We start from the raw sequence: 14,459 nt of genomic DNA, 5'->3' as shown, positions 1-14,459 counted from the left end.
TCTGTCTTATGTATCCAGTTCACAGACCTATATTTCTACCTAGGTGCCACATCAATGATATGAATGCAGCAGATCTGCACAGCTTCCTCCTCAAATCTTTTCCCACATTGACCAATGGGCTATTCTTCCTGAAGTATGGAATATGGTCAGTGGCACTATGACCCATTCAGTCACCCAAGCTGGAAACCTCGGTATCTGGTGGGCCTCTCTTTCCTCAACCTGCATCTTCATCTTCCTTTCTATTCTACCTTATTAGAAATTCTCAAATCTTCCCATGTCATCCGTCTCTGCTATTAGGATGAACCATTGGAAGCAGGCATTTTTTGGAGGTCAATAACAGCCAGACATCAGAACCACTGCTCTGATTCAAACTGCCATCAGTTTTCATCTCCAACACCTGACAGCCTCCAAGAAGGATCCTCTCTCTCCTGACTTTTACTCCTCAGTCCAAGTCTATGAATAGAATATAAGGCAAGTGATGAGACCAACAGGAAAACTTCCCTGTGACATCTTTTTGTGGTCTATGTGGTCACTCCAGGTCGGTGGACTCAGAGATCAGTGTTCTCATTGGGACTTGGAGCTCCAACAGCTATAACAAATGAACTGTGGAGAACCAATGGGAACCACTGGAGATCATGTTGATGGCTGAGAAGAGGCAGCTTTCTTTGGTAGTAGGATCTATTGTGAAACAACATGTGGCTGCCTGGGAGTTAGGTGAAGTCCTTGGGGATAACAGTCACACCGAACATAGAGCTGGTGCTCCAGCATGACAGCCACTCTGGAAGAATGGTTCACTAAGAGAGCAGGGTCCTTCAGAGAGACTCCACAAACAAAGCTATTCAAGTGGTAGGGGAAAGTTTGCAAAACTAATGTGCTAGCCATCTCAACCTGCAGAGGAGAAAGTAAACAGACGGCCCTCCTGTAAATAATCATGTGTCTAATTATATTTTTTAATAATTCAAAGGAAACCAAAAGCAAAGTTCGCAGAAAAAAAGATAAAGCAAATAGAACATACACAGTAAATGCATTTAAAAATAAATAGCACAAAAGTATTCAAACTGTGTAATAAAAATGACAAAAGTGAGAAAAAAATGTTTCTGTTGTGACAGTAAATATAAATGGGTTAAAACAGAGAAAAACTCTCCGACTGTCTAAATAAACAAAGTCTAAATGTATGCTATAAGATAAACACCTAAAACAGAATGACTCAATAACATTAAAAAGTACAAACTGAACAATGACGTAATAAAGAAATGCAAATAAACAGAAAGCAGTTGTCACAAAAATAATGTGAAAGCATCAAAGTAGAATTTTAACCAAAAAGAAAAATGAAAAAATCAGGTGGACTAAAATCATCATTCAGAAAAAATACATGAGTCTAGAGACTTAAGTGGAGAAAATGATGAAAATATAAATATATATATTTTTTTAAGTTACACAATGCTTTCTTAATAACTACGGTGTCAAAGTATGCTTTGTATGTTAACAAAAATCTGAAACAAAATTAAAAGTCAAAGAGGCTGAGAATAATATTTGATAGCTATGTCAGCTAATAGAAAAATATCCTTTTTTGTATGTAAAGGACTCTTGAGAATCACCAAAAAAATAAATAAATCATTCAAATTAAAACGTAGCAAATGACTTCAGCAGGTAATTCACAAAAAGATGAAGGAAAAACGGTAATAATCTATGAATGTAATTGTGCAAAACGACACTGAGGATGATCAGAAGGTACCCCAGAAGATGCCTACAACCTTGGATGGAGATGGGATCACTCCATCAATATGCTTCCGATGTGGGGCTCCTAGCCACAGGAAGCACTGCTAAGTAGATAGCCAGCTCCAGCTCCTAGGGACACACACCACAAGGGGACGAGGTGATGCCAGGACCCTCGGAGGTGGAAAGAGCTGCTCAGATGTCCTGAGGAGAGGGAGAATGGTTATCTTTGAGCCAAGCACACTCTCAAGAAAATTCAACCAAGGCCCTTGAGGAATGAAAGTCAGAAATGGGAGAGCCAGAGGAGTAGAGAACTCTAAAGGCGACTCTGGTGCAGGGTTTTCCTCCTGTCTTCAGGAGGCAGGGGAATAGGGATGGGATGGGGAACTCACACAGGGCATACATATCCAGTGGTATTCCATGGCAATACATGGAGGCCAAGACCCTGAGTACAGGGACTGGAGCAGAGGGCTCAGGCTAAGAATTCCAACTTCTCTGTAGATGCTCTTCAGCTCCAAGGCTGCCATGTTGGACCTACTGTCTACTGTACATGATCCAGCCCCATGGGCCTCATTTAGAGACATTCTGGTGCAGGTGTTGAAGACATGGAGCTCGCATGGAAAGGTTAAAACCTCTCCCATGCCTGGGGAATTGTGCAAAGCCAGGAAGCAATTCCCCAAAAGAGGATTCGAGATGAGTCATGCTCAACCCCTCCAAAACGTGGTTTTTGTTCATACTTGGAGGACGGTATGGATATGTTAGGCCATGGTTTAAGAGACTTGGTGTTTTAACATCACTTTTTATAGTCCTCAAGCAGAAAGTCTGCATGGCAAAAATTTTAAGGGGCTGCAAACATTTTTCGGACAAGAGAAAAATGTTGGCACATAGAACTCCTCTTAAGAAGAGAAATATATATATTTTCATGGGGAGAGATTGCTTAGGGTAAAATTAAGAGAGACACTCTTTACCTTATCAGCACAAGCAGACCTGTACAAGACAAGGAGGAAGATTCAATGTAGTGGAGAAAAGTGGGATGGATAAGGGAGCAGATGGAATAGAATTCCAAGGTGGTAGAGTGGGCCCCCTCACTGTGATAAACTCCACTGAATTGTGAGTGAAGGTACTAAACCTACAGAGTGCCAGATGCCAAGGATTTCCTGAGAAAGAGACTGAGTTTCAAGTCCAGTTGAACCAAAGCTGGGTGAGTCTTTAATTTCAGGGGCCTATATAGCAATTATAACTACTGAATAAAAGATAACTTTCCCTAGGCAGATGACAGAGATTAGGGAAAGCAGGTAGCTACAAAATTAACAGAAGCTCTTTTTATTTTTTTTAAATTGTGAAACAGAAAAGTTCACAATCGTTAGAAAATATAAAATCAAATTAATATCACCTAGAAAGGAGCTGTGATCTGAAGTACATGTAACTTAACAGCCATTCAGCACTGCGTGGTAACCACATTTAATAATAATGTATTGTATATTTCAAAACTGCTGAAAGAATAGATTTTTTAAATGTTCTCACTACACAAAAAAAGTTAAGCTGGTGAGGTGATGGATATGTTAATTAGTTTGATTAAGTCTTTCCAGAATGCATACATAGATCAAAATATCACACTATACCCTGTAAATACACACAATTAATTTTGGCCAATTAAAAGTAAATAAATAAGCCCCTGCTTTCCCAAGACGAGGCACATGTGGAGAGATGGCTGGCAGAGGGAGGTTCTCACCCCAGGCCTTGCCAAAAGTCTGGTGCCAGAAAGCTTACTAATGAGGAAGAGGAAATTTCACCATTTATTACAGAGCTAAAAGTCAATTTTAGAACTATAAAATATGACTTTAATAAATTAATACATAAACCATCAGGTCCGAAGCCCAGTAATTTGTATTTAGCCCACAGAATCATATGTGCAGGACCAGAGCTCCAGGTCTGGTGAATTTTAAAACCCATTTTGCTAGTGTCTTTGGATTTCCTGATAAGTCCCCTTTTCTTGCCACCGTACCTATGTGTGCATGTACGAGTGTGCTTTGAACCCGAGAGTCTGTGGGTACTTGTCCCTATGTGTGCACTCTGTGGTGTTTGTGGCCAAGTGAATATATATTAGTGACTATGTGTGTATAACACACGTATCTCCCTAAACTGCTGCACTCAGCCAAGGAAATGTAATGAGGCTGTCGGGGCCAACAAGGTGCAAATCAGAAAATTCACCCAGATGAGGCTGCTTATCCAAGGGATGGCACAGAGGTCACTGAGAACAGGCTAAACAACACTGGCTATTTCTTTTAAAAAAGCTTCCTTCCTCCTTCCCATTTCTTTTCCCCTCCTTTTCTCTTTCCTTCCTTCCTTCCAACCATTGCTGAGGCCACTGCAAGCCTGACGATATGGCTTGGCTCTGTATCACATGTCAAATCTCATCTTAAATTTTAGTCCCCATAATCCCTACAAGTTGAGAGAGGAACCTGGCGGGAGGTGATTGGCTCATGGGGGTGGTTTCCCCCATGCAGTTCTCATGATAGTGAGTGAGTTGTCACAAGATCTGATGGTTTTACAACTATTTTACAGTTCGTTCTTCACAGGCTCTCTCTCACCTGCCACCATGGAAGATGTGCCTGCTTCCCCTTCTGGCATGACTGTAAGTTTCCTGAGTCTCCCCAGCCATGCAGAACTGGCTCTTTTCATTGTAAATTAAACCTAATTTCTTTATAAATTACCCAGTCTTGGGCAGTTCTTTATAGCAGTGAGAGAACAGACTAATACACCTGACATGACATGATGATTCATATATGTTCTCTAATTTTACCTGCAGAAGGACCTATCATACCTAACACCCTCTCCATTCTACAGATGGAACTGTAATTCTGAGTGATGACAGCATACAGCTAACATTACACAGCTAGCAAGAAGAGTCTCAGAAAGGGTAGCTATTTTCCCTAAAGGCAAAGCAGACCTTGGAGCCAGAGGACCTAGGAAGAATCATGGGGCCTTAAATGTGCCGGTAGTGGTTCCTACACTGGAAGATGGGACATATTGCTACCTAATAGAGAGAGCTACTACACAGATCTCATGCCTCTCATAGGGTGTGGACATAGCGGGCACTCCAGAGATGACCTTTTTACCCCAATGCCTCATCAAAGAGCATGGCAAATGGTGTGACTGTCCCTGTACTGGGTCAATTTTCTTGTTCATTGTACTTTAACCTGTGGCCCCATCCTGTACCCATTTGCATCTGAAGCCTTAAAGCTTCACTGACCGTGCCCATGAGCTTTTAGAGATACCTGAAGTCTATACTCAATGATACAGTGGTGAGAGTCTAGGGAGTAGGTTATCTGGGATCTGCCCTGAGCTTAGCCAATAATTTGCTATGAGGTCTTGTACTTCATTATGCAACTCTGGACATCAGCTTTATAATATACATCAGGGTTTAGCTATGGCCTGGAAGCCAAATCCAGCCCACCATCTGTTTTTGCACATAAAGTTTTATTGGAACACAGCTGGGTCCATTCATTTACATATTATCTATGACTGCTTTCACGGTACAATGGCAGAATTGAGTAATTGCAAAAGAAACTGTATGGCTTGCAAAGATTAAAATATTTTCTTTTTAGCCCTTAACAGAAAATGTTTGACTTATCCACAAAATGAGGATAAACCTAAGCCACGTGTGCCAGTGTGCAGTCTGTAAATTGTCTATGGATAGGAAGAGTAGATAATTTATCATTGAAACTGGGGCAAACTATGAAATGGATGCTCTTAATTTCACCAGGATAATAGGAGTAAACAGGGTTGTCCCAGCACACTGAGATGTAGGAACACCTGTCTGCAGAATACCAGCTCAACAGTCAGGTGGTCATCTGACAAAAACAGGGACAAGATCAAACTTAGAGGAAAGACAGTAAATTAAACACCAATAAACGGATTTCTTTCTGACTCCTCAGAATTCCCACATGAGTAACTGTGAGTCTCCTAGAACCAAATACATCATACAGCTCTTCCAAAATGCTGTGACCTCTACCACATCAGCCTTCACCTCAGAGAATCTGGGGGAACAAATGTTCCACTGAGCACACTCTACAGGTCATGCACTGGGTATTCTTCCCAGAATGTGCAAGCAAGATACTTTCCCCTTGTTCATGCACTGTGCAGGTAGAGAATATAGGGCCATATGCTTAATGCCATTCTGAAAGCCCAAAAGTTCTGAAAACAAGGTTCTTCAGTTTAGTGTTATACAAAGTAATTTGGTGGTAAAACCTGAACTCAGCCAAATTGGCCTGATACTGCTTACAATATTTATCCCATTTCTTGTGAGTATCTATCAGTTTTGCTGTAGAAATATTAGATTTGATTATAGGGTACTGCCTCAGACCCTACCAGGGTTGTTATGAAATATACAAGATATGCAAATATATTACAAGTTAAATTCCAAACATTCTGAATTCTGACACATATCTGACACCATCAGTTTCAGATAAAGGTTTGCATTAAAACATGCTATACAAAAGGAAAAGACACAAAAATAATGAGTCCAAAGGTATGTAATTTTTCTCAAAACATCTAAAATAAAATACATCACGTTGTTAGTGACACACACGTTAAAAACAAATGATCTTCCTTTTAGCCACTTTCATTGATAAGTTCCTGCTCTTCTAAAGAAGGGTGTAGGGTCTTAACCTCACACCAAATGACCGCAGTTCCCCTGACCACCCCAAGACCAGCTCTGTCCCATTCACCTCTGTGTTACCGATGCCTGAACTGGCCTGGTTCACACAGGATGCAAAATGACTGACAAGTGGATGAGTATAGGGAGCAAGTGGCAGAATGATGGTGTAATGAGTTCTTCCAAGAATTCACTTTCTCTTTTCCTCTTTTCTTCTCTTTCTCACTTCCTCTCTTATTTCTCTTCTCTTCCTAACTTTGCTTACTTCCTGCCTCTGGCTCTTGGCCCCCCATGGACAGGCAGAGAAGATGAGGTTGGGGGAGAAGCAAAGGAAACGTGGTCACAAACAGGGCTATTTAGAGCCATCTCCAAGGCCTCCTGCATATTGCCAGGGTTGTGGGAGTAACCTGTGCTGTTCGACAGTCCCTGCCACAAATATCTTGTCTTATTGTCTACTCATTTAGGTCTCCTGACAACCCCAAAATATAAACCTTAATAAAACTCTCAACACAGACCAAGGCACTACAAGAGACAGCTGCAGAATTCTCCGCAATGGATGGTGAGAATGAGCAGAACTAGCACCCCATAAAGGTGAGGTCCCTTCTGAGAGCCCAGCCTTGGAGTCATCCCCTTCATCTCCCCACCCACGTGCTCCAGGCAGGGCTAAGCCTTTCAATAACTCTACTAAGGGAAATTGTGGAGCCAAGTGGTGAAGAATTTTGATCTGTACAAATTTGACAACCACCGGCTGTTGAAGTGTGGCTAATGAGACTGTGAAACTGAACTTCTCATTTCACTTAAGTTCAGTTACCTTAAATTTTAGTTTAAAAACTGATACCCAATTCACTTAAGAATGTTTGGAACAACCTGTATATATGAATCCATTTCTTCAGCTATATATTTTATGAATCTAAATACAGATCAGTATCATTAATGAAAATAAAAACTTTAAATTGAGACTTACTGTAAGTGTAAAATATAGACTTTATTGTAAAGACTGATAGGGAGAGAACAGAAAATACCTTGCTAATAATTGTTTAGATTGATTACATGTTGAAGTGATAGCATTTTGGATACACTGGGTTAAGTAAAATAGATTCTTAAAATTAATTTCAATGATTTCCCTTTACTTTTTGGTTAATAAATATTTATAAATGATGTGTGGTTTCCATTATGTTTATATTGGATTATATAGCTTAGAGAGTAAAATCAAATAGAATGGGTAAAAACCAAGACCCTACCTCCATTCCAGCTTGGGTTATCACTTAACATTTCTGAGCCTTCGTTTCATGCTATAAAATGAGTATAGTAGTACCTGCCTCAAAGGATTATTCTGAAGGTTAAACAAGGTAAGTTATGTGAAATATTTTGTACTGTGCCTGAAACAAGATAAACACCCAATGAACAGTAGGCATCACCATCACCACCATTACCATCATCACCATTACCTCTCCCCTATTTCTGAAAGGAATTTCAGGAAATGTATCATGAGGAAATGTAAAATTATTCTAAAAAGAAATCATAAGCCATTGAGGATAAAATGGAAATATTTATGGCAAAAATCCAGGCTAAATACTGAGGGTAATTGAGTATTAAATTCTGATTTCTTGTTACTAAGGCAAAAAGGAAATAAAGCTCGAATTGTCTCATTAAGGTCAACCCAACAAGTGATCTCAATACATAAATGTATTCTTAACACTAAAATCTGGAAGAACTGTACCATGGATATTCAACTGGAGGATGTCTAAGAAGCCCCCAGCCAATGATCTTGCCACCTTCAGGTCCATCTGCTTCAGATGCTAGAGAAATTTCTCCAAAATAAAGATCTGACTGCATCACTCTCTAACCTAAAACCTTTCAACAGTGCAAAGTGGGGATTAACTGCAAATGAGCACAAGGTATTTTACGGGGAGGATGAACATGTTCTGGACTAGTTTATGAGGATGGCTGCACAATTCAATAGGTTTTCTAAAGTCATGTGACTGCACACTTAAAATAGGTGGATTCTGTGATATGTACATTTTATCTTAAGAACATTGTTTAAAAAATAAAATTTTAAATAGCTCCAGGCCAAGACAATGTGGAGAACTATTCTTCTAAAAGATGCTTTATGGATTGGTGCCAATATATACACTGTGTTTATCAGGTCACAAGGAGATAAGGAAGGAAGGAGAGAGAGATTTGGAAACTGTTATGGCAATTTGGCATTGCCAGGACATTTTTTTACAGCGGTTTATATGAGTATTACTTCACAATGAGCTGGGAGGAAAAGTGTCCCTTCACCACAGACAGCCTGGACAGCACTGCTTTACACTAAGTTCCATTCGTTAGCCTGGCATTCAGGGCCCCCCATGATCTACATGTCCCTGCAGGCTGATCTCCATCTGTCCCCTTTGCATCGTACCTTAAACAACTTAGTCTTTCCAAACTGCCATCGTCTATCATCCACTCCTCTAGCTCATAGCACACGCTGCTCTTGACAACTCGAATGCCTTTCCCTCTTTCCCTTTTAAAATAAATTTCTATTCATTCTTCAAGATTCATCTTAGAGGTCATCTCCTCTTACAAACCATCGTAATTGCCTTCCCCAGCAAACACCCCATTCCCCAGAGGGTGATCTTTGACAAGTTATCTCATCTCTCTGAACCTCAATCTTTTCATCCATAAAACAGGACAGTACTAGAACCTCCCGTGTCATGTGGTCGTAAGCACTGACTTTATAAAGAGGAATCAATGCTGTGTTCCTCCATCATCTTCAGGAGCCACATGCATCCTGCTATACTGTCATTTTATTTATACATCAGTCTTTTCTTACAGATGATGAACTCAAGGGAGGCAGGGGCTGTGTCGGGTCACCTCTACAGAGCTTGGCTAGGAGAAGTCCAGTAAACACAAGTGAATAAACAAAGTTCTTTCTAGACATAGCACCTGTAGGAAGAGCAGTGTTGTACAGATTTATTACTAACTTTCAAAAATAAAACCACGGTAAAATGCCATACCTGATAGAAATGTGGCCAGAAAGTGCTGATGGCGAGCTCTGCCTTCACCCAGCCCTCAGTGACGACCCCGGACACGTTCCAGACAGGGTTCCCTTGGGGGCCACCATTCACCTTCACGTAGACATTTAAAGCCCCTGGGCTGGATCTGTCACGGCTGGAGAAGTAGTAATGGAAGTCGATGCAGTGGGTGTCATTCTCCTTCAGGGTTGGCAGGAGAAGGTGGGCCTTCTGGCCAGAGGCTCTCCCAGAGCTGTTCACCATCATGAAAGATCCTGGAGACCAACAATACAGGTGGGAAGTAGAGACAAAGAGAGAGTAAGAAAATCTGTCTGAAAATCAGTCACACTCATATAAACATGGTGGCCAGAGGAGAGGCCAGTGGTCAAGTGACTCTAGGAGGGTCTGGGTGACGCTGCAAAAGTCACATCTCCTCTCTGAGCCTGAGTATCCTCTTCTGTGGTTGGGAATAAAAAATCTATTCCAAAAGGTGGTTTAAGAATTAAGAGATGGTAACATGTATGAAGTATTTTTGCAAAGTGCTACTATTACTATTAGCAGAAAACATAGCTACTATTTCCCGGCATTCAAACGGTTGCCTTATAGAAACGAAGTGAGCCTCTTTTGAGTTCCTTTGACAAATTAAATGGTTGTCTCCAATTCTTCATCCCCCCCGGATCCACGTCCCTTGCCATTGGCTTTGCAGTTCCTTCCAGCAGAAGCAGAGGGTTTGTTCCCATCCCCTGACTTTGGGCTTTACCATATGACTTGCTTTGGTCAACGGGATGCTAACAGAATGATTCAAGCAAAGGTTAAAATGTGCTTGCCTTGCTGGGCTTGCCATCTTGCACTACTGCTTCCTTTCATGAGAAGAATGTGTCCCCAGCAGCGGCTGCCCCTTTCAGCTTGGGATCAAGAATACACACACAGAGGATATCTGACTTGAACCGATAGTAAAGAACCAAGCCATGCCCCCTCCCCCTGCAGCTGGAATTACAGCCACATGGCCCAAAAGCCCAACCTAGGTTAGCCAATCTACAATCAGTGCACAGTCCCACGAGAGCAAGAGTAAAGGCTTATTGTTGTTTTCCACTGAGTTCCTTCTCCGTGTGTTTTGCTGCTTTATTGTGACAATACCTTATTGATAAAGCTGCCTGAGAGGGCAGACTCGTGAAAGAAACCATGAGGAGGTACATTTCAGTTCAGTGTACAAAGAACTTTCTAACAAGTGAAGTTGGTACCAAACAGAATTGACTGGCCAGAGACAAAGTGAGTCCCCATCCATGCAGGTGGCGAAACAGAGCATGGACAAATTAAAGAGAGGGTTAAGGAAATTTCACAAGCAGCTGGGGGGGCTGAAGTCTGTGACTTAGAGTCCTATGATTCTATGAAATAAATTGCATCATGAAACACAGCAGATAAACTCACGTGATTCTGGAATGAATGTTTCCACCTAGAAAATCACTTAAAATATTCAATTCAGAAAGAAACCTTAAGGCCACTTATCCTCAGCCAAGGTGAGCTGCTTCAATAGCTAAAAGTCACCTCATTCATTCACCCTAATACCAAAAAGACTAACCGCTTCCAGCTAATAAATGCTGGGAAACCCATATCTTCTTGGGGTTCTAAAAGGTACCAATCAAACCCTGTCTCCTCCAGGTTCTGAGTGAATTTAAAAACAGACACAAGAGAGGGAGAGACAGACAGAGAGGTCAAAACCTCCACATTATTATTCACAAAGTAACGTGGACTTAAGACCAAATTAGACTTTCTGCATGTTACCCCTGAACCACCGTGAAGAGCAGGGTTACTCAGCCTCCAACTCTGCCCAGATCCCCAGGCCAGAGCTGTCTTACTGGGATGATCACTTAGGATACTTGGGTGGGCTTAAACCAAAAAGTAGCCAGGTAAAAAGCAAAGAGAAGCCTGAATTAGTTGCTATCATGTGTTTGCCATCCTACCAATGAGAAAAATGTCTGTGTAAACGTAAGGAGGACATATGCTGTATCGTGGCCAAGTCTGGGCTTTTAGTGTAGCTATCAACCAAATAACATCTATTGTATCCATTAAGTAATTTCTCATCCCTCACCCCCTCCCACCCTCCAACCCTTCCAAGCCTTCAATGTGTATCATTTCACACTCTGCATCCATGCATGCACATTATTTAGCCACCACTTAAAAGTGAGAATATGCAGTATTGATTTTCTGTTTTGGCATTCCTTCACTTAAGATTATTGTCTCTAGTTCCATCCATATTGCTGCAAAAGTCATGATTTCAGAAAATGTAGTACCCCTTGGGGTGGGAGCCACTGGAAGTGGAACAAAGGTGCAGGTGTCTTTGCCAGTGTTTCTAAGTGAGTAAAGTTTCCTAGTTTAGGGCCTTGCAGTAACACAAGGTAAATAGAGAGACGTCTCCATGTCAGAGAAGTTACGAATTATCATAAACCCCCAATGAGGCAGCAAAAAAGGAGCGATTACAGGGGCAGAAATTGAGACTTAGAGATGAGACAGAGCCTGCATCCATGCCCATATCCGTCCATTGGCCTACATGCCACAGGGTTCCAGAAGGTTTCCTTGGACAGGTAAGTAGCAATTCCGAAGCCCCACAAAGGGTTTGTGACTGCCCCTGCCACTGAGGAGTAGCTCATCTCCCAGCAGGAGGAGCAGCCTGAGAAGCAAAGTGTCTCTCTCTCTCCTTTCTGAATCCCATGATACCCACATGCACATTTCAGCTCCTGTCCTCCTGCCAATTCACACCACAGGCACCTGTTTCCTTGGCTCCTTACAATCCACAGCAGAGGGAGTTGAGAAGGTTCTCCTTCCAGCAGCTCATTTTCCCATTTCCTTCCCTCCTACCTTCAGTAACAGGGCAGGCTCGCTGAGGAGGTAGAGATCTCCCTGTTCCATGTAGCTTCACGCACAACCCTCTAACAACGTTCTGGACACATAGCTAGACTTCGTCTTCCAGCCTCCCTTTAGCATTTGGTGGGCACATTCATCTGAGTTCTAGATAATGGGGCAGGAGTATGATGTGTGCCACTTTCCAGGCCTGGATGGTAAAAGCTGCCTCCCTCTTACCCACCCACCTCCATACTAAATGATCTTGCCTCTCAAAGACTGGTCTTTGGACCAGCCACCCCAGCGTCACCTGGGGGCTTGTGAGAAACAAGAATCTCACATCTGCCTGCAGGTCTGCTGAGCCTGGATCTCCATTTTATCAAGAACTCCAGGTGATCCACATGCACATTAAGGGGTGAGAATCCCTGACCCAGTCTATTTTCCCATCTACTGGCTGAATGTTCCAGATCTCAAGAGCCTAGGGGAAAGCAGAGCCACCATGAAAGAAGCCAGGTTCCCCGAATGAGCAAAGCCACATGGAAGGCTACTCACCCATTAGGAGAACTCATCTTGGATTTTAAATAAAAAGGGAATCAACTATTATTCAGCTACAAGTCCATTTATTCAAGGCAATAAGATGTGAAATGATAGCTACTAAGCAAAGTTGCAAGATGCTCTGCATAAGGACATCATCAAGAGCAGCAAGCCTGGGTGGTAACTTGGGAGGCATTTGAAATAGAGGGAATATCCCAGGCAAAGATACAGAAGCATCCAGTATGCTAGTGTAAGGTCTTGAAGGTGGGGGATGGGATCCAGTGGCCAACTCTAGCCCCGTCCACATGTAGCCCACCTTATGTAGGTCTGACCACACCCTCCAGAAAGGAAGGGAGCTGTATCTGTGAGTTGAGCTCAAGCCCATCATTAGAGATTGTACAGGAGTGAAAGCCCTGGCACATCATCCGCTCTGTGGGGCCCTCTTTGATCAACAGGTTGGCATAATTAATATCATCCCAGGGCTGTCAGTTTCCTGGAGATCAAAAATGAGTCGGTCATTATGCCAAGATCAGTCAGAAACAAGAAAGACAAAGACTGTAAATACATTCTTTTCCCTTCTCCCTTAAAAAAGAAAAACATCTACTAATGTGATAAGGAACATAAAGCAGCATTAGTTTCTTCATAGTTATCATACATACCACTGAAAAGTGTGGAATTAAACCAGGAAGCACTCTCTGGCTGGCCATAAATTTTGCATTTTTCCCCTTCGTGCATAATAATGCCTTGATAAGCGCCTCGTTATTGATGTGTCTGCAACACAGATCCCCTTTTTGGAGGCGAAACACTTCTCCATAGCAGATGGCCGCTATTGTGTTTACACATGAGCACCTCAGGATTGCATTTCCTCACGTCGGCAGTAAAAAGAAAGTCCTAATTGAGTTTTTAATGGCTTTGCACATTGTTCATTAAGATTACATGAGTGTGTTCGGGCAACTGGCAGCTGAGGGCCTTGGGCACCAAGAGCTCAGCGTGGTCCCTGCAGACAGGTGGCCCTGCCAGCTCCCAGTGCCAGCACCTACTTGAAAGGAATGGATGTTGGTGGGGCCTCAAATGCTGCCAAAAGCCGAGCAGCTGCGGTGGCACGGAACGGGGTCTTCAGTCAAGGAAACTCAGTTTCACTCCCGCTTCTGTCATTTCTTAGTTGCATGACTTTGAGTAAGTCAGTAAAATTCCCTGGGCCTCAATGTCCTCATCTATAAAATGGGATAATAAAATCTACACATCAAAGTTGTTTGTTTTCAGTGCATATTAAGTAAAAATGGTACTTAATAAATGCTAATTTTATGACAAATAGCCAACAGCAGGTAACAGTAGATCTAATGTAGTTGGTCACACCTAATATTTACTGAGAATTTTTCATGTGCCAGGCATTAATCTAAGCATTGTTTAGTACCCCAGTGAGGTGGTGCCATGCTCTCCCTGTTTTTAAGCAAGGAATACTAAGGAACAAAGAGGTGAACTCATTTTCCCAAAGCCACATAGCCAGAAAGTGGTAAATACTCAAACCAATTACTCTTTCTTAGAAAACAGAGACTATGGGGTCTAGAAACGTGGTCTTCTAACCAGTAGCTAACAGCACCATATGCCTATTTAAAATAATTAAAATTATGTAGAAAAAAATCATTTCCTTAGAGATACGAGCCACATTTCAAGGGCCGAGTAGACACACATGACTGGTGGCTACCATAAGGGACAGT

The 14,459-nt window shown here is 42.1% G+C and overlaps 1 protein-coding gene across 13 annotated transcripts in view; it reads right to left on the bottom strand.

The window, feature by feature from the left end:
- The window catches only part of PTPRT (protein tyrosine phosphatase receptor type T), a 1,128,992-nt gene that overhangs the window by 715,991 nt on the left and 398,542 nt on the right, over positions 1-14,459 (bottom strand). For all 13 annotated transcript variants that reach the window (XM_037743358.1, XM_037743363.1, XM_017542238.2 and 10 more), the window contains exon 3: positions 9,373-9,644. In XM_037743358.1, the coding sequence (XP_037599286.1) occupies positions 9,373-9,644 (272 nt within the window). The remainder of the gene's footprint in view (positions 1-9,372; positions 9,645-14,459) is intronic.

The sequence above is a fragment of the Cebus imitator genome, unplaced genomic scaffold (assembly GCF_001604975.1).
Source record: "Cebus imitator isolate Cc_AM_T3 unplaced genomic scaffold, Cebus_imitator-1.0 Scaffold141, whole genome shotgun sequence".
Taxonomy (NCBI): Eukaryota; Metazoa; Chordata; class Mammalia; order Primates; family Cebidae; genus Cebus; species Cebus imitator.
Note: the sequence above shows the minus strand (reverse complement) of the source record. Positions and strands in the feature narration are given on the sequence as shown.